Genomic DNA, 27637 nt, shown 5'->3' on the forward strand with positions numbered 1-27637 from the left:
AACAGCCTTCCACAAATAATCCCTCCTCATTTATTATTTGTTTTTTGTTAGGTTTTGTATTTTTTTTTAATGTTTCTGAATCAAAAGTTATCCAGGAGATACAAACAAAAGATCTGCCTCCCAGTTCTGCAAGTGATTGAAGAAGTAAGTGATAGAAATATAATAGTGAAAGCCTTCAGCAATGTTTGGACTAAGGGTGGATCAAAATGTGTAATTAAAAAAAAATCGGTGAAATAAGGATAAGAGTAGGTCTTATTTCCTGTTGACTTATCAATTTTATTAAACATTTCTTAGAATGTCTGTGAAATGACCAAGTTATGTGCATAAATTCATGAACACCTCATCTTCCTTCAAGGGCAACCAACAGGGATGTGAGAAAGCGACAGAAACAAAAACTCATCACTCTGCAAATCCTGACTCTGTTTTGACAAAGTCATTGGCAAGCTATCCAGTGATTTTCATAACACAGAAGTAGAGATGGTTCAACTTTATGCTACCACCATCATGCTCAGATGAAGAGAGAAATGGAAGCAGTCAAGATTAGAAGAAAGATGTTCAGTTCGAGCAGCTCCACTACCTTTAGATGATCGCCAGGTGATGTGGAGAGATCCAGAATGTGATGAATAGAAGGGAAGCAGAAAACTGCGGGGGGAGGGGGGGGGGGGAGAATTTTACATTTAAGGTTTTTGATAAAAATCGCATTTTAAAATATATAGAGAATTGACTCAATTTTATAAAACTACAAGCCATTCTCCAATTGATAAGTGGTCAAAAGATTTCAGTTGAAGAATAAAAGTTACTTCTAGTCATATGAAAAATTGCTCTATATCATTATTGATTCAAAAAAATCAAATTAAGACAACTCTGAGGTGCCATTTCATATCTGTCAGATGGGTTAAGATGACAGGGAAAGATAATGATAAATTGAAGGGAATGTGAAAAAACTGGGACACTAGTACATTGTAGTGGAGTTGTAAACAGATTTGATGGTTCTAGAGAGCAATTTGGAACTATGCCCTATAGGCTATAAAATTGTGCATACATGTAACATCAGGGCTAACTTTTTGGAGGAATTCAGGATGGTCAGGAATAGTCTAAAGTCTTTATTATCTCCTTTACAATCTGTTCACTCTGACTCAGTCCCCAATCCTCTCAGCCCTTAAATATATTACAATTACATCATTACAATACACTGAGTATATGCTGAGTGATTATATCATTATATCATACTTGATATATGTGATCTATAGAACCATTATCTCATCAATTCCACTGAGTTAACACCTTGTTGTAAGAATCCTTGTTTCAAGTATACTTTACAGAGTTCCGGCCCTCTACAGAAAGAAAAATAGAAGGGATTGAGAAAAGTGTGGCTGGCTTATCTCCCAGCACTGGGAGTTTTCATTAGAATCCCTCATAGAGACCATAGGCAAGTAGTGAACCAATCAAAAAGAATTAATTAAGCATCTATTGCACATCTGGGCACTATACTGAGGTGGGTAGGGTTGGGGGGAAACAAAGGCAAAAGTCTTGCTTTTCAGGAGTTTATATTCTAACAGCAGTGATGACATGTACATGGATAGATAAAAACCAAAGGTGATTGCTCTGGTCCCATAGGCACTTGTGACCACCTTTGTTTCCCTTTTGTCCCCTAAACCTTTCCCAGCCTTCCAGTGTGCCCAATGTGCATATAAATGGTAGCAAAGAAAGCTGTTACTCCCTGGGGGAAAAAAACTTGAAGGTTATTAGTCTTAGAATTGTACAAAGTTAGTGATGGAAAGAACCTTAGAGATCACATAGTGCAATCTCTTATTTTGTAGATGAGGAAACCAAGGTTCTGGGAAATGAAATTACTTTTTTTTTAGGTCACACAGATAGATATTATAGTCAAAAATGAAATGAAGTTATCTCAATTCTGTGATCTTTCCATTATGCTATGGTGCCTTCACTGTGTGCTCTCAGTATTTTCAACTGTCCTCCTTATTAGATAATCGTGAGAAGAGAAGAAAAAAAAGAAGGAAGGAACAAATGAATGAACAAAGGAAGATTGTAGGGAGGGAGGGAAAGAGCGAGGGAAGAACAAAGGACGGAAGTAGGGAGGGAGGAAAGAAAAAAGGAAGGGAGGAGGGAAGGAAAGAGGAAGGGAAAAGGAGAGAGAGGGGGGAAAGGAGGGAAGGAAGGAAAGGAGGGAGGGAAGAAGAAAAGGAGAGAGGGAGGAAAGGAAAGAGGAAGAGAAAAGGAGAGGGAGAGAGGGGGAAAGGAGGGAAGGAAGGAAAGAGAGAGGAAGAAAGAAAGGGAGGGAGGAAGGAAGGAAGGAAAAATTGAGGAAAGGAGGGAAGGAAGAAAGGAGCAAAGGAAGGAAGGAGGGAGGGAAGAAGGGAAGAGAAGGAGGGAAGGAGGAAGGAAGGAATGGTGGAAGGGAGAGGAATATATTGTAATGGTGAATATGTTGAGATTGGGAAAGGACCCCAAAAGTTTGGGGGTAATAGACCAGGTCACAAGGTGTCTCAAAAGAATTTGCAGTTTGAATCCATATCCAAGTCAAGGGACAAAGTTTGTTACCCATGACCATGGCACCTTTAATTCCCCAGCTCCCTGACTTAAACCCATTCAAACAGATCCATGAGAAAACTTATTAGCACACTTTTTCTGGTAATAATGGTAATGCTGATTTAATTTTGGCTCCAGAATTAAGAGTTGAGACTGCAGAGAGTTTATATGGAGGAAGGCAGCTGGCAAGGGATGTTCAGAGACCAAAGCAATGCATGACTGAAGCTAAACTATATTTAATGAGGCATTCACCAATCAGGACAGCTGCAAGCCCATGGCAGACATTCCAGAGCTGAATGGGTTAAATGCTCTGGGACATGGTCTTTCATCTAGGCGATAAGGTCTCTGACTAGAAGATGGCTCAGTCACAGGGGAGAATAACTATGAGGGTAGCAAAGAGAAGAGACTTTTTAAAAAGGCTGTCTGGCTCAAGGGTTGAATTAGGAGTTAGGACGAGCTGCATTCAAATCCTGCTTCAAAAATGTACTGGATGTGTGAACCACTCAGACAAGTTATTTATGCTTCAGTTTCCTTTTCTGAAAAGGACCCAATGTCCTCCAAAGTCCCTTCCAGTTATAAATCTGTGATCCTGTGACCCTTCCCTTATTTGTGGGAAGCAGGTGCCATCATCAATGGGATGATGTGGCTTTGAGGATTAAATAGAATACATCTGTATCTCCTAAAATACACCACAGGTTTATTAATATCCAAAATTTCACCAATAGGAATTTTTAGAGACGTATCTGGGACTATACAATAAAGATTACAGAATTAATGATATGACACAAAGCTATCATCTGTACCTCAGTATGAATGTCCCTCTGACACCAGATTTTGATGAGGGAGAGAGCTATAAGAGAGAAGGAGTTAATGAGGGTTCGAATAGGGGATTTTAAAATGAAAATTAGAAATGAGTTGAAGCAGAAGTTGAGACTGGGGTGAGGGTAGAGGGCAGAATTCTAAAGACCTTCACAAGATCAGTCAGTTCAGTGGAGAAGGCCAGTTTTTTGGGGGGCTACAAGCTCCATTGGTCCATTAGACTCCAGGAATTATTCTGAGTATTCTCAGTCGTTAACCAAGAAAAAAAGGCAATTTCAAAGAAGAGACCATTCAGTCCCAAATTAGGCTATTAAGTAAGAGTGGATGCTATTCCTCTGAAAGAAACAGACCAAGGCAAACTGGGAAAGTAATTCAGTCCATTGAGGTCACATTTTCATCCACAAATCTTGGTACTTAGGAGAAATAATGGAACTCTAGATTATTAGGGTGAATTCCTTTAACACATTTGCCCATTTACAAGAGAACTGATTAGCAAGTATTCCAGTGGCCAGTGGAAATAGCAATTAATATAGAGATCTTTGTGTGCCATCTTCATTAGGAAGTTCACATTTTATCAGCCCAGTCATAATCCTTTTGTTTAGCAATGGAAGTTATAGAGTGTGAGATGTTTCAGCACAGATGTTCAACTTTGTCTTAAAAGTTCAATTAGAGGAACTATCTCAGTCCATTGATTCTTTAAGTCCCGAGCGTATTTTGAAACTACAAATCTCTTTGGGTTGGGATAGATGGAGGGAGAGGTTCAGATGGTCACTGAATTGTGATCCATAAATGTGCTACAATAAGTAGACTCAAAATGCTTCTCATAGATATCAGATTTCTTGTCTTGTGTACCTATAATTTGTTACACTTTTAAATATTGCAATATGTTATTATAAATTGTGTGTGACCATAAGATTGACCTTTGCAATAAGTTTTAAAAAAAGCATGTTTTTAACTTAAAAAAAAACTTTGGTTTGCTGCTTTTGAAACAATGCTTAATGATGCTTATTCTTTACTTCCAACAAATATAAAATTCTGGTTTATTCTCAAATTCAATACAGACCACAGTAGGCAACAACAAAACAGTTAATATTATGAACCTTGGGTTTTCCATTTACTTTAGTAAATTCCTTTTGTGTGAGTTGTAATTGCAAGTGGTAATCAGAGAACACTAAGATCCCAGAAGAATTTACAGCATGTTAGGTGTTATACAGGCCAGTCTGTGGAAACAGGGTTGATGAAAAATAGTGACACTGGGAAAATGACCAGGAAGTGTTTTTTTGAAAAGAAAGATGATTTAGTTTCCCAGTGACTGGACAATATCCAACACAGAAGGGAGGAAATATTGGAAGAATATTCTCCATTTGAAAAATGCTGCAAAATGCCTTATTCTGCATTAGATAGATTTAACATTGTTTGTACAAATTTAATGGTGTTCACAAAGAAACTTCAAAACCACAATTATTCTATTTCATAATTATAATTCTTCAATGAGTCTGATTGTGAATTCTCTCATTTGTGTAGTCCCCCTTGCCTAATCTCTTGTAAATCTTCCCATCTAGCTTTCCTAAATTAATTTTTTTTGGTAGCCAGAGTCTGAGTTTTATTACATTGGTTGCTTTCAGGTCTCTGATTGTCTTCTTTAATAACTTTTAATGACCTCAGAAATAATTGGCTGAGTTTCATTTTCTACTTCTTTTAAGCCAAGTGATAAAACATTCTATGTTCAGTATTTAAAGGCACCAAAAAAGTTATTGCTAATTGCATTTACTTTACCTTTCTTAAATAAATAGGCATGTAGGTGTTGGGGGGGAGGGCCATGGAAGCTGGTCATTGCCAGCCATGGAGTTCCAAGTTGTTATGTTAATTGTTTTTGCTCTAAGGTAAAGATGGAGAGTGAGAAGTTGGGCAAAGAGTCAGGAAGACCTGAGTTTAAGTCCTGACTTGATGCTAGTCTCTTAATTCCCCAAACAATTAATTATCTAGGACTAAGTTACAAAAGAGTTGCAGCTATCTATTGTTCAAAGAGAATCCTTCACAAGAAGGTCCCTACATTTATGAAATCTTAAGTCTGAAACCCCTCTCCTACCCAAAAACCATACAAGAAGAGGAAGAGCAGGACAGGGGAAAAGTCTAATCTTAATGAAATTGAGGAATTGCTCCTGGACCCACAAGGATATTGTACACATTGCCCATTCTGCACTTAGGTATGAGGTTTGGGTAAAGTTGAGTCTTTCAGAGCTTCTAATGAAATAAGACTATCTATCTACACTCTTACTAAGTAACTCGCCTTAATATGTCAGAAATAATTTTATTCTTTTTTTTTAAACTTTATTTTTAATACACATCACTTTATGAATCATGTTGGGAGAGAAACAAAATGGTAAAACTATGGAAGAGAAAAAAAAACAGAAAAAAGAAGCGAACATAGCATGTGTTGATTTACATTCAGTCTTCTTACTTCTTTTTTTGAAAGATGTCCAAAGTCTATTGGGATTGCTTTGGAGCACTGAATCACTGAGAAGAACCATATCTTTCATAATTGATCATCGCACATTCTTGCTGTTATTGGTTCTGCTTGTTTCACTCAGCATTAGTTCGTGCAAATCTTTCTAGGCCTTTCTAAAATCATCTTATTCATAAATTTTACAACAATATACAAATATAAATATATATTAAATATATAATTTATAATATAGAAATAGAATTGTGTATACTATTCCATTAGCTTCATATCATAACTTATTCAGCCAGTCCCCACTTGATGGGTATCTACTCATTTTCCAATTCTTTGTTATCACTACATTTTTTGTACTTGTGGGCCCTTTTTCCTCCTTTATGATTTCCTTGAGATACAGTCCCAGGAGTGGCAGTTCTGGGTCAAAGGGTATGCACAGTTTGATAGCCTTTTGGGAATAGTTCCATATTGCTCTCCAGAATGATTGGATCAGTTCACAATGCCACCAACAATGTATTAGTGTCCCAGTTTTCTCACATCCCCTCCAATATTTATCATTATCTTTTCTTGTCATTTAAGCCAACATAAAAGATATGAAGTGCTTCTTCACAGATATTTTAATGTGCATTTCCCTAATAGTTATTTAGACTATTTTCTCATATGACCATAAATGGCTTTAATATCTTCATCTGAAAATTGTCTGTTCATATCTTTTGTCCATTTATCAATTGTGGAATGACTTGTATTCTTATAAATTTGGCACAGTTCTTAATATATTTTAGAAATGAGACCTTGATCAAAAATACTGGCTGTAAAATTTTTTTCCCAGTTTTGTACTTCCCTTTAATCTTGTTTCTGTTGGTTTTGTTTGTACAAACCTTTTTAATTTAATGTAATCAGAATGTTCTCTAGTTTTTTAGTCATATCCTCTATTCTCCAAAGATCTGATAAATAAATTATTCCTTGATCTCCTCATTGGTTTATAGCATCGTCCTTTATGTCTGAATCATGTAACCATTTTGATTATTTTGAGTTTCTGACATATTATTTTCCAGTTTCCCCAGCAATTGTCAATAGTGAGTTTTTATTTCAAAAGCTGGAGTTTGAGAGTTTATCAAATACTAGATTACTATAGACTTTGATTATGGTGTCATGTATCTAATTTATTCCACTGATCCACCACTTTATTTCTTAGCCAGTACCAAATGGTTTTGATGATTGCGGACTTTTTTTTTTTTCTTTAGTTTTAGGTTGGTACCATAAGCCATCATCCTTTGTATTTTTTTCCCACTAATTTCCTTGATATTCTTGATCAAAATGAATTTTGTTATCATTTTTCCTAATTCTATAAAGTAATTTTTGGCAGTTTAATTTGTATGATTCTGAATAAGTAGACCAAATTAGGCAGAATTATCATTTTTATTATATTAGCTCAGCTTACCCATGAGCAATTGAAAATTTTCCAATTGTTTAGATTAGACTTTATTTGTGTGAGAAGTGTTTTGTGATTGTGTTCATATAGTTCCTGGGTTTGTCTTGGCAGGTAGACACCCAAATATTTTATTTTGTCTACATTTATTTTAAATGGATTTTCTTTCTATATCTTGCTAATGGGCTTAGTCAGTAACATAGAGAAATGCTGATGATTTGTATGGGTTTATTTTATATCCTGCAACTTTGCTAAAGTTATTAATAGTTTCAGGTAGGTTTTTGGATGATTTTCTGGGGTTCTCCAAGTATACCATCATATCATCTGCAGAGTGATAGTTTTATCTCTTCATTACCTATTCTAATTCCTTTACTTTTTTTTTTCCTTATTGCTAAAACCAAGATTTCTAGTACAATGTAGTGATAATGGACATCTTTGTTTCATCCTTGATCTTACCAGTTTCTTTCCATTACAATAATTCTTGTTGTTGGTTTTAGACACTTTATTATTTTAAGGAAAGCTCCCTTTATCTGTATGTTCTCTAGGGTTGTTTTTTTTTTAATAGGAATGGGTGCTGTATTTTGTCAAAAGCTTTTTCTGCATCTATTGAGATTATGATATGATTTCCATTGATTTTATTATTGATATAATCAATTATGATAATAGTTTTTCTGATATTGAACCAGCCCTGCATTCCTGGTATAAATCCTACTTGGTCATAGTGTATTATCCTGCTAACAATTTTCTTCTTTGTAAATTCAATTATGCCTCCTCTTTAGGGTTTCCTCAAAACTGGGGAATAGAAAAGTGTTTCATGTACAATAGGACTTAGGCATAGGTTAATTATTTATTTCCATACACAAAAGGAATGCTAACTACAAAAGAGGGACAAAAAAATCTGACAAGAGCAAACACAAAACATGATTTAGCAACCTAACATAGCGACTGTTATAATCTGTAAGGAAGTGAATACTTAAACCTCATCAGCATAATTTTCGGGACTGCTAATTGAGCATGTACAGTTTGCCTCAGCTCTGTATTATTCAAAAAATTTTCCCTATAAATGTATGCTGGTAAATTAACTGTGCTGGATCCAATCCTCTTATCCATGGTCATTTTCTCCAAAAGTGGTAACAGCTTGAAACACCTTGATTTCTCCCTGGTTAGAAAGAAGATCAAACTGAAGCGGTAGCTGCATCTCTTTTGTCCATCCTAAGTATCACAGTTTCTCTCGCTCCTCAGCCAATAAGACTCTTCATCATCCCAAAGTATAAGATCATTGATGCATTACACATAGCCAGAAGAAGTCATCAATGTGGCAGTACCAGGAAGAACGGAACCAAACTTCCTCTATCAGACGGCTCTCATCACAAAAGGAAAAAGATTATTTATAAATATTGAGTTACCTTCTTATTAATCTCATGGAATTACCAGCAAGTGAATTAGTTCTTAAAAGTTCCATGTCTGTAAGTAAATATAAATATACTAAAAGAAAGCCATAAATGGTAGCATGATATATAGAGAGAAAGCCAATTATGGAGCCAGTCATGAGTTCAAGTCCTGCCTCAGACAAATACTGGCCCAGTGTGACTCTAGAAAAGTCAGTTAACTTCTCCCCCAGGCAACTCTCTAGGACTAAGTTGCAGGGAGTTTTTTTTTTTTGTTTTTTTTTTTTTTTTTTTTCCCCAATAGTTCTCTGTACCATTAAAATCAGAGTTCTGAAGGGGAAAAAAGAAAACCCCCAAAATAATAATTAACTAATTGCTACTTTTCTGGTTATGCTTCAGTTGGTGGCCTTAAATTAGAAACAGACACTTTGTATTATTCCTAATTACCATGAAACTTCTTGAAGTCAGAGAGTATCTTTTATGTTTACTTTTTTCCTATATATGCTGTGTCTACTTAAAATGTTTTAAAAGACCTATGATTTCATCCGAATGGTATTTCTTGCTCCTCTATCAGTTCTGATCATAACCCTCCAAAATATAGTAAATGTTCTTTGACTAGAAAAATTGACCATTTGCTGGTTATAGATCTAGAATCTAAAGGTCATCTAGTCCTCTTCTTTTTTTTAGATGAGAAAGTAAATTATCCAGGCATACAGATGATAAATTTGGACTCTTCGGAGTCCAAATCCAGGGCTCTTTTTACTAACCACAGGGCCATACCTTGTGACAGTGAGCCCCTTCAAACATGGTTTGGAAACAGGAAACAATTCATCGTTGATTGAATTTGAAATTTTTCTGGCTTATTAGGATCTGAAATAACTTGCACTCTGCTGACATAACCCAAAAGAGCTAGAGGTGACTTTTGTGCCCCGCTGAGGTATGGGAGAAGGCAGCTTAGCTTGTTGTATAGCATGTTGGCCTTGGAGCCAGTAAAAGTCTCATTTCGAACATCCTGACTACATATGGCTCTGAACAAGTCACTTAACACAAGGCTACTCTCCAAGGCTATTAAAGGCAAAAAATAATAATGACATCTGAGACATAGGGGACTGAAATATTTAACACAAAGACCTATTTTCTTTAAATAAATTGGTAAGATTATATGAACAATGCTCAAAAGAAGAAATGTTTACTATAAAAAAGCTCCAAATTACTACTAATAAGAAAAATTAAAATTAAAATGTCTCTGAGGTTTCACTTCTACCCATCATAATAGCAAAGGCAGAAACTGTAAATGTTAGAGGAGCTGGAGGAAGACAGATACACTTATATGCTATTGCTGAAACCAGGAACTAGTTCAACTGTTTTGGAAAATAATTTGAAATCATATGGGAAAAATAACTAAATTATTCACATCTTTTGACCCAGCAATATTGCTCCTAGACATAATTCCTAGGGTGTCAAAGGCAAAGGGAATAATCCCATTCCTTAATAAATATGCATGACAGCATTCAGTTTTTAGTGGCAAAAACCTAAGAAAAAATGGATGCTCATTGACTAGGGAATTGGCTAAAAAAAGTATAGTGAGTGAATGTAATGAAATATTATGGCACCATAAGAAAATGAAAATATAAAGAATTCATAGTAACTTGGGAAATTTTTATGAAGTAATATAGAGTGAAGAAGGCCTAACCAAGTGACAAATATTCACAATGACCTTAGTAGTATAAAGGAAAACATCACTGAAAGACATAAAATCTCATATCAGTACAATGGACAATCTTGCCTTGAAAGGATTGATGATGAAACATACCTATCATCCTTTAGTAGAGAGATGATAAACTAAAGTCAGGTCAAAACACATTTGTTAAGCTTCTTCTATATGCTAGAGACCATGCTAAGCATTGCACAAATACGAAAAAAAAAAAAGATATAAAAATACAAAAAAATGTCTTTGCTCTCAAGGAGCTTATAATCTCATGCATGTATATAATCACCATCCAATTACAGATTAAGAATGAGATATTCTTCATTAGGCATGGTCAATGAGTCTTGGTTTTGTTGTTTTACTTTGTTTTTCACTAATAGTATTTGTTAATGTAATATTGGCCATTTCTATCAGGAGGGTATCATTAGAAAAGAACAGCAACATAAAAAAGAAGAAAATGTTTTTAATTAAAAAATTTTTTGCACCTAAAATGAAAAAAAATTCATGTAATTATCTCTTTCTAATATAAACAAATCACTTAATTCAAAATGGCCTATATCTTGAAACATTAATATAGTTAGTGATTAGCCTTAAAAATAAATGCTGCATGGTCATATTATTAATAAAAATATTATAAAGCACTAAACTAATCTCTGATTTAATAATTATCACAAAATAAACAGCATTTTTTCCTAAATATTAGCTTTATTTTGGCTTACTATAATTTTTTTCCTCTTTTCTCTTCCTCACAGAAAAAAAAAAAAGTTGCCCAGGATAGGCAGGAATGGAGGAAATACCCACATCAATGAGATGTCTCTTTTGGTATAACAATAAACAAAATTAACAACATATTGCCATAAAATATGTTCTTCAGATGTGTAAATATTCACCCACACACAGAGGACAGCCTACATAAAGGAACAGAGAAACAAACATCTATTGTTAAGAAGGATTAAAAATGCTTTAAAATTAAAAAAAATAATTAAATTCTATTCATTTTTCATGGTTTCACATTTTGAGTGTCTGCTCATCTAACAATGCTGAGTAAATCTATAGATTCCATTTTTTATTGTTTTACCTGATCCTTCAAATATCTCTCTTTAAGAAGTTAAATATGTTTCAATGGACACATGCAACAGTGATAGATTTGTCCACTGGACAATAGTGAGCCTCATAATGATCTGGAGAAATGCATTGCCATGTTATGATAATAGAAGTTAGAAGTGGGAGAGATCTTTAAAATCATATAGTCCAACCCTTTCAGTTTACAGATGAGGAGATGGATTCCCAGAAAGCAAAGGTGACTTTCCTGAAGTCAAGTTCACTAACAGAGTCAAGATCCAAACATAGGTTCTAAGTGCTGTTTGTTCCATAGTGAATTCTTTAAAATGTCACTCCCCAATACACACCCTATCTACAGTAATGCAAATGAAAGCAATAATAAAAAGGCAACTCTGCTTAGATGTATTATAAAAACTAGTCTACTGAGAAGGACTTTCCTCAAGATGACATGGAAATGGAATGATAACATTTTCAGGATAAAAAACAAGTGGTCAAGTGGTCAAGAAGTCTAAGAAGTCTAAGGAAGGAGGGAGGAAATTAGCATTTATAAGCATAAACTACACGCTCATCACTATGCTAAATACTTTGCAAATATCTCATTTGATCCTCATAACAATCTTTCAAAGTACATCTATTTTTATTTATACTAATATTTAAACATAAAGTTAAAAATAACTTTTAAAAAAATTTTGAGTTCTAAATTCTCTCTCTCCTTGCAGTCTCTTCTACTCATTGAGAAGGCAAACAATATGATACCCATTATACATGTGAAATCGTGCATTACACATTTACATAGCATCTATGTTGTAAGAAAAAAAATCAAGAAAAATAAAGTGAAAAAATTATACTCCAATTGCGCTCAGATTTCATCAGTTTCATTTCTGGAGGTAAATAGTGATTTTTATCATAAATCCTTTGAAATTGTCTTGGATCATTGCATTGATCAGAGTAAAGTTTTTCACTTATCACTGTAATTGATCATTACAATATAGCTACTATTATATACAATAATCTGGTTTTGCTTACTTCACTTTCCATCAATTCATATGTCTTCTCAGGTTTTTCTGAAATGATCCTGCTTATCATTTTTATAGCAGAACAGTATTCAGTCACAATAATATACTAAAATTATATGAGCATCCTCTCAATTTCCAAGTCTTTGCCATCACTGAAAGAGCTGTTATAAATATTTTTGTCCATATAAATCCTTTTCCTTTTTCTTGGATTTCTTTGCAATATAGACCTAGTAGTAGTTTTGCTGCTTCAAAGGATATGCAGTTTGCTAGCCCTTTAAGCAGAATTCCAAATTGTTCTCCAGAATGGCTGAATGAGTTTACAATTCCACCAGCAATGCATTAGTGTACCTATTTTTTCCATACCCTCTCCAACAATTGCTATTTTCCTTTTCTGCACGTGAGCCAATCTGATAAGTGTGAGTGGTACCCTAAAATTATTTTAATCTGAATTTCTTTTTTATGTTCAAAGAATTATTTTCACCTTTAAGTCTCTGTCCATCCTTTTTTAGTTGGTTAACATTTTTTTCATGAGCTTCTTGTTTTTCTTGGATGGTTTTTATTTTTTTAATTTTTTCCGCAATGTCTCCCATTTGATTTTTAAATTACTTTTGACTCCTTCTTTGAATTCTCTTTTTTACTGAAGTGTACTCCTCTGAAGATAAATCCTGGTCTTCTCGGTTCTCATAATATGTTTCAGTGGTAGGTTCTTTCTTCTTTGCCGATTTATTTTTTTTTAATAAGAGCTATTAGGGTGAGCATCTTTAATCATGAGGTGGGGGGTGGTACCTCAAGCTTCCATTCAGCTTTCCAAATTAATTAGGAACCCCAAACCAAGAGCTCCCCACTCCTTAAGCGTTCGCAGCCAGTAGCCCCCCCCCCCCCATCTACTGAGTCTGAAATCACCACTGTGCTGGTTCCTTCTCATCCAGGGCCAGCATCTCAGCAATATAGTAGGTTCCCTCAGTCTTCCTGGACTCAAACCCCAACTTGACAAACCAAAAAAACCAAGAAGTGAAAGTCTTTTTGGTTCCCATTTCCCTGGCTTCCCTGTTTTATAAAATGATATTCAGTAATTTTCAGTCATTCTCAAATTATCTTTCCAAGTCAGTTCTTCTTCTCCTCCTCCTCCTGCTCCTCCTCCTCCTCCTCCCCTTCCTGCTCCTCCTCCTCCTCCTCCTCCTCCTCCTCTTCCTGCTCCTCCTCCTCCTCCTCCTCTTCCTGCTCCTCCTCCTCCTCCTCCTTCTCTTCTTCTTCTTCTTCTTCTTCTTCTTCTTCTTCTTCTTCTTCTTCTTCTTCTTCTTCTTCTTCTTCTTCTTCTTTCTTCTTCTTCTTCTTCTTCTTCTTCTTCTTCTTCTTCTTCTTCTTCTTCTTCTTTCTTCTTCTTCTTCTTCTTCTTCTTCTTCTTCTTCTTCTTCTTCTTCTTCTTCTTCTTCTTCTTCTTCTTCTTCTTCTTCTTCTTCTTCTTCTTCTTCTTCTTCTTCTTCTTCTTCTTCTTCTTCTTCTTCTTCTTCTTCTTCTTCTTCTTCTTCTTCTTCTTCCTTCTTCCTTCTTCCTTCTTCCTTCTTCTTTTGTTTTTGCTGAGGCAATCGGGGTTAAGTGAGTTGCCCAGGGTCACACAGCTAGGAAGGATTAAGTGTCTGAAACCAGATTTGAACTCAGGTCATCTTGACTTCAGGGCTGGTGCTTTATCTACTGCATCACCTAGCTGCCCTGGGTCAGTTGCTCTTCAATTGAGACATTTCATATTTTCTTTTTTTTTTCCATTTTTTATTGACTTTTTTATTACTTGTTAATGTGTCATGGAGCCATTAGCTTCTACTTATCCAATTCTAATTTTTAAGTAGTTCTTTTCTTCAATGAATTTTTGTGCCTCTTTTAATATTTGACTAATTCTGTTTTTAAGATGTTATTTTCAGTGTTTTTATGACTTTTAAAAGTAATTTGTTAATCTCTTTCCATAATTTTTTTGCATAACTCTCATTTCTTTTATTAATTTTTCCTCTAACTACTTTTATCTTTCCTTAGCTCTTCCAGGTATTTCTTCTCTTGTATTCAATTTGCGGATTTTTCTTTAAAGCTTTGCTTATGACTATTTTCACATTGTCATCTTCTGTTTTGTTTTGGTCTTCCTTGACATCATAATAACTTTTTGTGGCCTGGTTTCTTTTTTTGTCATTTGTTCATTTTTCCAGCATTTTTCTTGATTTCAATGTTAAAGTTGAGCTCTACTTTTCTTGTGGGGGAGACGCTTTCACAAGCTCTAGACTTTTTCTCATTGCTGTTTTCAGATGATCTATAAATCTTCTTTTCTGATGATCTATAAATTTTCAGTGTTACCAAGATGATATGATCTGCTGAGAGGTATTTCCTGGTCTGCACTCTCTACTCCCTGGCAGCCACAAGTGCTAGCACTCCTGTCAGCCCTTGTAATGTGATAAGATTCCCTGTTCTCCTGTAGCCATCAAGGATATTGTTCCTTCCTTCCCTGGAACATTTCTGGACTGAGAACTCCCAAAGTTGCTGCTGTTATTACAACACTTCCAACACTTGATGCAGCCATGTGGGCTCTGGCTTGGCCCTTACACCAGTGTCACACTCTCCTTTCAACTTCCTAAGTTGTCTTGGGCTGGAAAATTAACTAAATTTAATCTTTAGCTGTCAATTTTGCTCTAGAATTAACCATTTAGTTTGAAAAAAGAGAATGCAGAAAAGAAGGAATGAAGAAAGGAGGGAAGGAAGGAAGGAAGGAAGGAAGAAAGGAAGGAAGGAAGGAAGGAAGGAAGGAAGGAAGGAAGGAAGGAAGGAAGGAAGGAAGGAAGGAAGGAAGGAAGGAAGGAAGGAAGGAAGGAAAGAAAAGAAGGAAGGAAAGGAAAGAAGGAAGGAAGGAAAAGAAGGAAGGAAGGAAGGAAGGAAAGAAAAGAAAGAAGGGAGGAACAAAGGAAGGAAGGAGGAAAGGAAGGAAGGAAGGAAGGAAAAGAAAGAAGGGAGGAAAGGAAAGAAGGAAGGAAGGAAGGAAAAGAAAGAAGGAAGGAAGGAAGGAAGGAAGGAAGGAAGGAAGGAAGGAAAGAAAAGAAGGAAGGGAGGAACAAAGGAAGGAAGGAGGGAAGGAAGGAATGAAGGAAAGAAAAGAAAGAAGGAAGGAAAGGAAAGAAGGAAGGAAGGAAGGGAGGGAGGGAAGAGGGAGGGAGAGAAAGAGGGAGGGAGAGAGGGAAGGAGTGAAGGAAGGAAGGAGGGAGGAGGGAGGGAGAGAGGAAGGGAGGAAGGAAAAGACAAAGCAAGAGAAGTGAAGAGAAGGCAAGACAAGACAGAGAGGGAAAAGACAGGACAGGAAAGAGAAGGGAAGGAGAGGAGAGGAAAGGAGAACCAGATGCTTCAGTCTGCTCTCTGAATCCCTTAGTTCTCTATTTAGAGATTAGATGGCATGGTTCATCACGAGTTCTTTCAAATTCTGTTTGGTCATTATGATGATCAGAATTACTAAGTATTTCACAGTTGACCATCTTTATAATATTGCTGTTATTGTATAAATTATTCAGATTCTATTCACTTCATTTTGTATTAATTCATAAAAGTTTTTCCAAGTTTTCTGAAATCATCCCTTTCATTGTTTGTTACAACACAGTATTTAAAATTGCATCATATTTATGTTACATCACATTTATATAACTTATGTTGTTCAGCCATGTCCCAATTGACATGTGTTCCACAATTTCCAATTTTTTCCTACCACAAAAAAGGATAGCTATAACATTCTTGTAAATATGAGTGCCCATGATATTATCTATCCATCTCATTCTCTCTTGTCCTCTTTTTCTTTTGCCTTTAATCTTTACCCAAATCAGGTCTTATCCAAAGAGTCTTACCTTCTCATTATTTGGCCAAAAGTATTTAAGCTTCAGCTTCAATATTTGATTTCACAGTAAAAATTTACTGATATAACCTCTTTACTGTCCAAGGGACCCTCAAAAGTCTTCTCCAGCACCACAATTTGAAAGTGTCAATTCTGGGGGGCTCAGCTTTCCTTATAATCGAACTCTCACAGTCATAGCCCTTTGCTACTGGAAAAACCTTAGCTTTGACTTTACAGGCTTTGTCAGCAAAGTGTTTTTTTAAAGTATGTATATATTGTCCAGATTTGCCATTCCTTTCCATCTAAAGAGCAAGTATCTTTTAATTTTAAATTTCATTTCATTTTAAATGAAAATTTTAACATGGTTTATATTTTTATAACATTGAGTTTGTGGGTTGCTTTCTGGTTGTTATTCTTTACATTTACATTGCTGTAAATATTGCATTGTTTTGTTTCTGCTTACTTCACTTAGCATCAACTCACATAAGCCTTGCATTCATCATGTTCATCTTGTTTTATAACACAGGACTTGAATAATTCCCACATCCTAATTTCAGACAGGTTTCAGTCTAGCACAAAGGATCATGGGTTATCAAATTTACCCTAATGTCTACTACCAGTGATAGTATTTTAGAGAAATATTTCTTGATTGAAGGTAAATGCTTCAATATCTTCCAAGGTTTGTCACATCCTTGTTAAAATGTGAAACTTAACTACCCCATTCTTCTCTAATATCCAGGAATCAATCAATTGGAGTATAGTCACATCCCATCTACAACTTGTGATTTACTAAATGGCATAGCACTTAGTCTAAAGAAGAACTATTACAGGAAATCACTGCTACTAACGTCTCAATTTTTTAAAATTGTTTTTCCTCTTATCCATTCAATCAATTTGGAAGAATCCCAGTGAGTTTACTAAAACAAGACTACTTGGTAATGTTATTCAAAATGCTCAGTTTCTCCTTGCTCCTGAATGAAAGCTATCAATTTTTTCTGCTTTCCACTCTCTTTGACTTTTTTTTTTTTACATTTTTAAGATGGGAAGGCACATGCACAGAATGCTAGATTTAATATCAGGAAGATCTGAGCTCAAGTTTTTGCCTTGCTAGGTGATTCTGGCCGAACCACTTAACCTCTGAGCCTTAATTTCCTCATTTGTAAAATGGGGATAACAATAATAAATATATCACAATGTTATAAAAATATAATGAAATAATATTTTTGTGCTGTGAACCTAAAATAAATATCAAATATGATTATTGTCATCATTATTTATTATTTTTTTCCTCATAGGAAAGCTATTTTCCGTTAAATATGACAGAATCTACAAATGCTATTGCTATTCTTTATCTTTAGTAATTCAGACTTTTTTTTGCCCATGTCCAGTGCTGGGACTGGATTTAATTGAATGTGAGAGGTAGTTCAAACTAAACATCAAGAAGAAAAACTTTACTTAATTACAAAATTCTAAAACAAAGATAAGTTAAATTTTAAAAGTATCTGATATAGTTTTATTAAAAAGTTTGTGGCTAAGTTCTGTCAAACTAACAAATATCTCAAAATACAATGAAATTAAGAATTTTTAATTTATTAGAGACATTATTTCAATTGAATCTCTATATCTAGGGCAGATCTTCATTATTATACCTCTGTTGAATTACTGAAGTTTAATTCTGTTAAAGAATTAGAAATTGAGAATATATCTTACTTGCTATTATTCTTCCTAAAAGTATTGAGTAATACAAAGACTCTGAGACTTCCACTTCAGATCCCAGATCTGTCATTTACTACTTATATAACTTGGGACAAGTCAATTCATTTCTCTGGGACTCAGTTTCCTCATGTGTAAAAAAAAAAAAAAAAAGAAGACTAGGAAGGCTAGACTAGATGACCAAATACATCTCTTATAGCTCTAATTATAACTCATTTCTCTATCAAAATCCCATTTTCAGATCCTATTCCTACATATTCATCTCATCTCCCTTCCCAAAGAAAAACTTTCTGATGTAAGTCATGACTACACATAATCTGCTTTTTTCTCTCTTTTTTTCTTAAATTTCCAGTAACAAGCAACTTCTAATACTCCTCCAGGAAATAATATAAAAGAGTAATATAGTATTCACCAAGATTTATCCAGCTTTCACATGAAGAGCACTTGAACTGAATGAGTGCTATTTAAAAAGACCAGTGGTGAAATGCATGACAAATGATAATCTGACTTTTCTGATGTTTGTCATTTAGGACTGGTTGGTTTCAGTCTCACTGGTCTCTTCTGTATTACCAACATTTTCTGTTGTGGGTCTGCTTCCCTGCAGCTTCACTGGAAACTGAAAGTTTCTTACTGCGCGCCTCACGCTATCACCAGCCTTCGGACGTCTCCGGCCCCGCTCCGGAGACAGGAGCAGGGAATAAGCAAACAGAGAGCCAACCTGTAGCAGAACTGGTCTTTATTGTCTGCACCCAAAATGTCTCCCCGAGTTGCCGCTGGCAATTCCTCTTATAGAGGTTCTCGGACCCTCCCCGAAACCTCCCATCGTGGGCGGGGCCAGCTCCCTTATCAATGCCTAGTCGGGTTTCTCCTTTTATGGCCAGGCGACTCATAGCTCTATGCATCCACAGACACGTAGCTCTATTAATCAACCCGGAGCAATATTCTGGAGTTGACTGACATTAGGGCGGCTCCCTTCCGCACAGAGAAGATCGGTTCTAGGCCCTTTACAATTCCCCCTTTTTGTTTAAAAAGAGGACGGTCTAATACAGCCATCACAACTCGGAAGGACATAAATGGAGGAATTATATAACACAGGTAATATACAAGAGGCACGATATAAAAAGCTACAAGTAAATTTCACATATTGGGACAACAAAGCTTGTTGTTTCACTAACTCCAAGGAAACATATTGCAGTTGAGTTATTTGAGAAATCAGCATAGAGTCTATGGCCTCCTGGTGTCTCCAGGCCAAGTCATTTTCAGTCATGTACTTCTGCAGCTTCTCCGCCACAATAGTTAATTGTGTATTCAGTTCTCTTATCTGGAATTCCTCTGTGATACTCAGAGCCAAGGCCGCCAGTGATAAAAACATACTGCCACCTTCCCGTTTTCCTCTATGGTGCAGATTTTTCAACAGTCCTTGAAGAACTCCTTCTGCTTTGGTTATCTTATAGTTTGAGTTCAAACATATCAGGAACAATGCATTACCCAGAGTCCACAATTGTCCTTCAAAGCTATAACACAATGTACTATTTGGAAAAACTCCCCCTCTACAAGTGGAATTCTTGTTGCCAAAAACCCGATGCCATTGGGTAAAAGTCAACTCCCTGTCCTGATTATTAGATATATGTAACTGCATTTTTATCCTATTTGTAACTAATCCCACTTTCCACAGATGTGGCTGCAGGACATGATTAGAATAGAATACAGGAGCAATTAGTTGAGAGTGAGAATCGGCATTCCGATCCCAAAACGTCAAGTTCACAGTGCCATCTTGCAAAGATATGCTTTTCCTCATTAGTCCTGTACTGCATTCCCTTAATTGTCCAAAAACTACACCCAACTTTGAGTCTATACAACTCGGCAAATCAGTACATCGCTGTCTCACAGCATTCATTGTATTTTTCCCATGTATTTCCTTCATCTGCACCATCATACTGGTACTTATATTATTTAACTCATCATTACTGTGTAGCAGATGACTTCTATTCAGCCTTTTCATGGTTGCACACCAATCATTCCCTTGTCCCTCAAGAACTATGCACAGTGGCAAGTGGGTTGTCATAAAAGTTAGGCTGTCTTTACTTTGTTTAAACATTTGAGGTTGTCGTTCTGGGAACCCTGAGTAAATATGTGAGCCTACCAAGAATGAGCCATTACCAGTCAATTTTAAAGGGATACTTTCATGAACCCATGTCATCATTCATAATTTGGGAAGATTAGGAGTTATAGCCCAATGAGTTGGTGCCTTAGCCGCATGTAGAGTATACATTGGAATCATACCCTTGCCATCTTTTTTCTTACCCTCCGAAGGAGGGCGTGGGGTGATAGGGGGACTCTTCAATAAAAATATAACCCCGCTGTTAAAGGCTAAGGTCTTTTCCCCAATTTCATTGGTGATAATCGCGTCATAGCAGGATGCCCTCTAGGTATCATTGACTCGCTCAACTGACTCTATCAAACATAATAAAAAGGCTGCACCGTCAAATGACTGAACTCTACCTTTAAAAGGGAAGCAAGTCTGCATCTGATTAACCCTAGAGTGTTTAAAGCAGGTAGTATTTTTCCCTAGTAAACTTCCAAACCTTTCTCCAAAATCCTTCTTCCAAACTCTATGCGGCAGCACCAGCAGTTCGGTAGGATGTTCATGTAGAGGAACATTAATTATCGTAATTGCTAGTGTCAGACCTATCTTCCATAGGTGATTCTGAATATGCCCTTCCACTATGGGTGTTGGTGCAACCAGTACCGGTGCCTCATCTGTCTCCCCATTCCAAAAGCTGATATTAACTTCTGGCAAAAAGGGCCCTTTACGAAACACGCCTGTGGAACAACTGATCAAAGGTGAAAATAAAGGCGAGTTCATAACCGGGGTACAAGGGGGAAGGGAACTTTCAACTTTATCTTCTATCTCATGTTCCACGTGGGGAACAGCCAACATTTCAACTATCATCTCGCTAGTCAAGTCATTTAGGTCGCTCGTTTTGAGGGATGATTGCTTAATTCTAAAAGGTTCCAGCATAATGCATGAACTTATCTTTAAGTTATATGTCAGGCATAAAGGGACATCCCGAGTAATGAAAGTGAGCTTCTTAAAATGTTCCTTCCATATTTTTGATTCTTTGTACTCCCCCATCCCTTCCAAAAAGGAAACATTTCCTAACGTGGCTAATGGTATAGGCTGATGACGCCAAGTGACCATTTGAAAACTAGACAAATCTGCAATCATATTTCTCTCCTCACTCTTCACCCCTCCTATCAGGCTACTTAATCCTAACAACATGCATGCAATTTGATTCATTCGCATTTGAGTTTCTCGTCTTCCTTCTCTTCTCTTTGCTCGTTGGGTTCGGTTTTTTCCATTTCTCCTCCTTTCTCCTCTGCCCCGATGGATTCGTCTTCTTTTTCTCGTACCAACCTGGTCCTTCTGATCGGGATCCATCTTTTCTCCTTTTCCCCTGTTGAGACACAAACAAATCCTTTGCCTCTCACAATAACTTTGTAAGGGCCTTTCCAAACGTTATTCTCATCTTTATACATTATCTTTTCCAATCTTAATTCTTTGGAATCATTTTCTGATTTTTCTGTCATTGATTTTCTTTCTGGTTTATTACCCATGGTATTTTCAACTAAAGCCTTCATGGCCGGTGTTAATCCCTCATCGTCAAATTTCAAAAAATTGATAGTGAAGAGAGCTTTATCAATATCTTGTTGAGTTATTTTCTTGCATCCCATTCCCCCTTTTTGTTTAATGAGCATAGTTTTTAAGGTTCTGTTCATTCTAGTTAATTTTCTTATCATGTCTATAGACAAAGAAGGATTTTTGCCAAAAATTTATATAAGGGTTTGGCACATACATCTGTGTAGGTGCGGGGTACGGAAGGGCTTCACTAGTTGACTCGTTCCGTATTGTCTGTATCTTGACAGTTCTTTATTAATTGTCTATGCCCAGGGAGGGAGCCACTCTTCTCTGGAGCACAAACATCTCTAGGAATGGCTAGTTCCTAGCATCTAGTGTCAAAAATATACAGAGTTCATGGAACGGTCAAGTTCCCATAATTTGGAAGCTGAGGCCTGTTAGATTTGAGTGAGCTTATAATCCTAATATGAAATTTTAAATTTCTTAATCATTTGGCCTTAAGATCACGAAAATAATAAGAGGACTGGGCTAGTGGGGTGAAATTAGAGTAAATTAATTTCATTTTCCAATACATATGACAATTACACATACATAATTACAGAAAGAACAATAATAATAATATGGGTATGGCTAAACTATTAAAATAAATGGTAGCGCTACCTGATCTAAATAAGAAATCATACCAATGGTGGTTAGTATCCGATGTTACTAAATGAGAGGCCTTGATAAGTTGTCCTGCAGCTATAAGAGTCTGTATTTGATGTTCATTTAATGCGCGCTGATTAGACTCTAATAGTTTCTTCATAACTTAAGATCTGTTTAGGATATCCATATATATGAAGTAAAGCAAAGTAATCAGGTAAGACAAAAGGTAATACATGAAATTAACACATAACAGCCCATATCTTAACTTGACAATACACAATAGTTCCAGTACACCAAAAAAAAGTACACATAGCATTTTCAGGTCATTGTTTTTCCATGCTTCTGGTAAATTAAACATATAATCCCACATTGCAACAATCTCTGAGCATTTTCTTTTTGTATCTAGGTATACATATTTTGTAAAGAGCATTTGGTCCACTTAAATAATTTACTAATATTTCCAGTAAAACCCAAACTAGTAATAATACTATCATCAAAAATCTGTAGAAATTGGCCTTGATATTATAATGTATTTTGGTGGAGTAGGATCGTCGTGGGCAACTATTTGAGCATTTACAGTCAAAGCCTGAGAAACAGCTTGTCCAGCACTGCGCAGTCTGCTGGCCAAGATCTCAAGGTCTATTGAATTAACTATACCGAAACCAGTTCCAGCACCACCAAATAAAGTGTCATACCAGGTTCTTTTCTTTCTAACACAATTCATCAGAGGAGGAAAAGTTTCATTATTGGTACAAGTTTTAGGAACTCTTATGATTGATGGAGGATGTTTTGTAGGAGGGGGAGGTGTCAGTAATAGATATTTTATCTAATAGTGAGGTTTCAATACCTCTATCAAGATTTTACATGCACAGTTTATCAGTTGCTTTTCAATGTTTGTCTCAGCTTGTTCTCTGCATTCAGTTGGGAAGTCCACACCCTCAGAGTCCACTCTCTTTCCTATGTAGCACTGCTGTATCTGGATCTGGAACAGTCCTTTCCAGCTCAGGGTCAGCTTGTCCTCCTTCCACGTCCTAACCAGGACCCCGTCTCCAAGCTAGAACTCATGCACTGTTGAAACCCTAAGGGAGGAGTCTGAGCAATAAGCCTGTTTAGTTGTAAAGTTTTCAGATGTTAAAGTAAAGACATAACATATTTCCTTAAAAACAAATCCTTGGTTTCAAATATTGGATATAAGGAAGAATTTTGAATCCCTTTAAATCAGTTTGCTTTCTTCAACCAGAAACAGCTGCAGCTTCCTATTGCTGCTCTACCCCTGCAAAAATACGTTCCGTCTCACAGTCACCTCTCCGTGACTACCTTTTCCAACAAGTTCCTTCTTTTCCCCACTGATTTCTTCTTGAAATCATTTGCTCCCACTAATAAATCCTTCTTAAATCACCTTTATTCTCCTGTCCCATCTCTCTGTTTCTCTCTTCCCAATGCCTACTTGCTCAAACTTTCTCTGACATACTTTAAACACTTCCAAACCAATAACTCTTCTGACTAGATGCTTCATTTAAACTATTAATTAATTTTGCAAATCAATCTCTCTTGTCCCTTTTCTTTAATCACCTTTTTTTTTAAACTTTAAACTTCAAGATTCATAACCCATAATGATAACAAATTACCCAATGTTTCAGAAGCAAACCAAATAGTTTTTTTTTTTTTTTTTTTTTTTTTTTTCTTCTGCCTGAGTGCTTCAAGGCCACTAGTAAGAAGCTTCCCAGGCGGTATTAAGCAGATAAGATTGTAATGCCATTACTCCCCTTTTAGCTTTGAAAATCTGCTTTTCAGAGAAAACTTTCCCACCAGTTTAAAATAGTCAAGTTTTTTTTTTCTTTTGTTTTACTTACAAATTGGTACAACAGGTTAAAAAGTTTAAAATCACAAACAATTTTTAAGACCAATACATTTTGAACCACTCTGAAAGAATTACTATTCTGAATGAATTTCAATTTCCACAATTCAGCCTGTTATTTTTCTAAGCCTGTAACACAGAGGCTGAATTCTTATCTCTTATGAGCTTGCTAACTTTTAACACAGAACAAAAAATTCAAAGCAGACAAACATACACAGACAGACCAGAGCTCTATTTTTTCTATCCAGGCTCTGCATGCTTTTAAGTTAAGATCCACTCCATTCTTTTTACGGAGTTTATATAGCTATGAAGCATATACTCCTGAATCTGTTGGCTCGATATGGGCTTTAACTATTTTTTGTCCCATGCCTCATCTAACTGCGTCTAAGCAGTCAGGCTGTTTGCTTCTTCTTGATTCTAAAAATCAAGGAGCGCGTCTTTTTACTTACCTTTCCTTGTTCCAGCGAATACACTGTCCAGGTCCCTGTTCAAGGTGCCACTTGTTGTGGGTCTGCTTCCCTGCAGCTTCACTGGAAACTGAAAGTTTCTTACTGCGCGCCTCACGCTATCACCAGCCTTCGGACGTCTCCGGCCCCGCTCCGGAGACAGGAGCAGGGAATAAGCAAACAGAGAGCCAACCTGTAGCAGAACTGGTCTTTATTGTCTGCACCCAAAATGTCTCCCCGAGTTGCCGCTGGCAATTCCTCTTATAGAGGTTCTCGGACCCTCCCCGAAACCTCCCATCGTGGGCGGGGCCAGCTCCCTTATCAATGCCTAGTCGGGTTTCTCCTTTTATGGCCAGGCGACTCATAGCTCTATGCATCCACAGACACGTAGCTCTATTAATCAACCCGGAGCAATATTCTGGAGTTGACTGACATTAGGGCGGCTCCCTTCCGCACAGAGAAGATCGGTTCTAGGCCCTTTACAATTTTCCACATTTAAAAGGTCTGCCACTGATTTTTCTCCAGGCCCTTTGGATAAAGCTTTTAGTGTTAGTGAGAAAAGCCAAATGTTCTCTTGGGTTTTCATTATAGATTAGCAACAGGTCCTAACCACATGGATATTCTATATAACAGAATTTGTTGAGTTTTTTTAAAAAATTCTCTCTAAATAGCTACATTAATTTTCTCTTCTTTTGGGAGTTTATCATTTCACTCATATTAGAAAACTTGGGTTGATGCTACCTTTATCTCTGGCTACACCCAATTAAAAGTAGGTTTGTTGGAGTATGATTAGATGCATATTTATCATACCCTAAAATACCTTGAAGACTTTTTGATTGCTTCTTTCAGTTGGAACTCATCTTATTTCTATCCTCTTAATGTTATTATAGTTTGAAAACTTCATTATATCTGGATTGTCTCCCATAAGTTTCCATGGTGAACTCTCAAAAATATCACTCTTTGTTTATTTTTAATTAGCCACAGGTTCTTCCTATTTAACTTCCCTCTTTTCATAACCTTCCCCTTCTCTTGAGCCCTCTAAACCTTTGGCTGTATCCCCCAAGTCCTTGGCTGACTGATTCTTCCAATTGTCTGTGGAAGTTAATGAGAATCCTCATCAGAACATCTTCCTTGATATATTTCTTTGCACTGAATATTGAAAAAAAGGATAAGCAATGGACCTAAGTAGCAATAGGCAGGTTAAGTTTTTTAAGGGCACTGAAGAGGGTCAACGTCCTAACAGCCTCAGAAAAACATCCTTAATGGCACATTAACACCCATTTTTATTTATGAGGAAGAAATGAACAAATTTAATTGCAGATTGACAAGGAAAACTCAACGTTTAATTCATGACAAAATATAGCTCAGAGCCTTGTTCCTATCTTCCTATGCCATATACACTTCAGCATATGTCCAATTTGAGATTCAAAGTGAACAAAAAAAATTTTATCATATACTTTTCTTTTACAGATGAGGAAAGTGGGGCTTTTCATGGCAAACTAGTTCGCCCAACATGATAATCAAGGAATCTACTAGAACTAGCCTGGAAAAAATAAATTTTATAATTCTAGTTTTGATTACATGAAAAATAAAAGATTTTAAACCAAAAAATCACTGAAACTAATTGACAAGCTATTGATTAAATAATTAATTGGTACAACTAGATGGTACAGCGCCAGACCTGGAGTGAGAGGATTCATCTTTCTGAATTCAAATCTGACCTCAGAGACTTACCCGAAATATGACCCTGGGCATATCACTTAACCCTGTTTACCTCAATTTTCTTATCTATAAAATTAACTGGAGAAGGAAGTGGCAAACCACTTTAGTGTTTTTGTCAAGAAAACTCTAAATAGGTCATGAAAAGTCAAACACAGTTGAAATGACTAAACAACAATTGATTAGAAAAAAAGTCTTTGTGTCACATTTTTTTGGTAAAGACCTGGTACCAAAGATGTATGGGAAATTGATATAAATATATAAGAATAAGCACCACACTTCAGTAGATGAGTATTTAGGCAAAGAAAAGAAAGAGTATTCAATAGAAGAAATACAAATGACCAACAATTATATAAAAATGGACACCTAAAGTTAGTAGCAAAAAGCCAGGAAGAAAAGCCATATCTTCTGAATGACTCGATCCAAACTTCTTTCTCTTGCATACTCTTTTATCCCTATGTGAGAAGATCTTGGGAGACAAATTGTATTCAGGTTGGGGAAGTTACAGGTGCACAGACTCAGATTGTCCAATTTGTCTCACTACAAGTTCACAGATAAATCCAGGTTTTTCAGCCATTTTTTGTTTCTCTTTCAAGTTCATTCTAACTTGCAATCCCAGCCTTAGTGAAGTTCCATGTCATAATTATATTGGTCAAGGTCTCTTCTTTCTGGGCACCAAGTTCCCCACTTGTTTCTAGTTCAGAACTTTTCTTCTGAAGTCACGCAGATCCAGACTCAGTTGCATCCCTTGAATCTGTTTACTGAATTTCTCTGAATGAACCTATCCTTTTCTGGGCACATTGCCCAGGAAAAGCATTCAGAAGTTTGCCTGCCTGTCTTTCTTCAATCTTCTCCTAAGGCTATTTTTAAGAAAAACCCAATTTTTCTAAAAGCTTCAAATTTCTTCACACACACACTCCCAGAGTCATCAATCCCTCTGGATGACACAGACCCACAAATAAATACTATTATATGCATTATAACATCTAGAAGTCAAAATATTTTGATTACAGCATTCAATAGAATATAGAAATTAATCCATATACTTATGTTGTATGCCTTCTTCATGTGAGCTTCATGATCAAACCTTTCATTCACCATCGAATATCACTCATCCTGTCCCAAGCTTTGTGGGCCTTAGTCTCTACAATCTGCAGTTGTACAATCTACAACTAATCATATCTGATCATCACAGTAATTGCCTATACACATTAGAGAGGATATTAGAGAACATCTAGTTCAATTTCCTAATGTAGAAATTTCCCTACATCTCTGACAGATAGCAATCCAGCTTTTACATGAATGGTTCTTGTGACAATGAGCTCATTACTTTATG

At 36.2% G+C, this 27637-nt stretch overlaps 1 protein-coding gene across 2 annotated transcripts; it reads right to left on the reverse strand.

The window, feature by feature from the left end:
- Positions 1–19912: 19912 nt before the first annotated feature.
- LOC141544524 (uncharacterized) lies at positions 19913–25057 on the reverse strand. 2 transcript variants are annotated; one of them, XM_074270823.1, is made up of 3 exons: positions 23851–25057; positions 22317–23677; positions 19913–21451 (listed from the first exon to the last, which is right to left on the reverse strand). In XM_074270823.1, exons 2-3 carry the CDS (start codon positions 22436–22438, stop codon positions 20419–20421), a joined length of 1155 nt encoding a protein of 384 aa, XP_074126924.1. In that variant the 5' UTR covers positions 22439–23677; positions 23851–25057; the 3' UTR covers positions 19913–20418. The 2 variants fall into 2 exon arrangements, with proteins under 2 accessions (XP_074126924.1, XP_074126932.1); XM_074270831.1 differs by lacking the exon at positions 22317–23677 and having other exon boundaries at positions 24586–24795.
- Positions 25058–27637: the final 2580 nt, after the last annotated feature.

This window comes from Sminthopsis crassicaudata, chromosome 1, assembly GCF_048593235.1.
Source record: "Sminthopsis crassicaudata isolate SCR6 chromosome 1, ASM4859323v1, whole genome shotgun sequence".
NCBI classification, from domain to species: domain Eukaryota; kingdom Metazoa; phylum Chordata; class Mammalia; order Dasyuromorphia; family Dasyuridae; genus Sminthopsis; species Sminthopsis crassicaudata.

Coding starts and splice junctions, on each gene's coding strand:
- LOC141544524 (XM_074270823.1), bottom strand. CDS start 22,438: ATGAAGAAACTATTAGAGTCTAATCAGCGCGCATTAAATGAACATCAA. Junction 21,452..22,316: donor TCGGATACTAACCACCATTG/GTATGATTTCTT, acceptor GTGTCTCAACAG/GGGAAAAGGAGAAAAGATGG.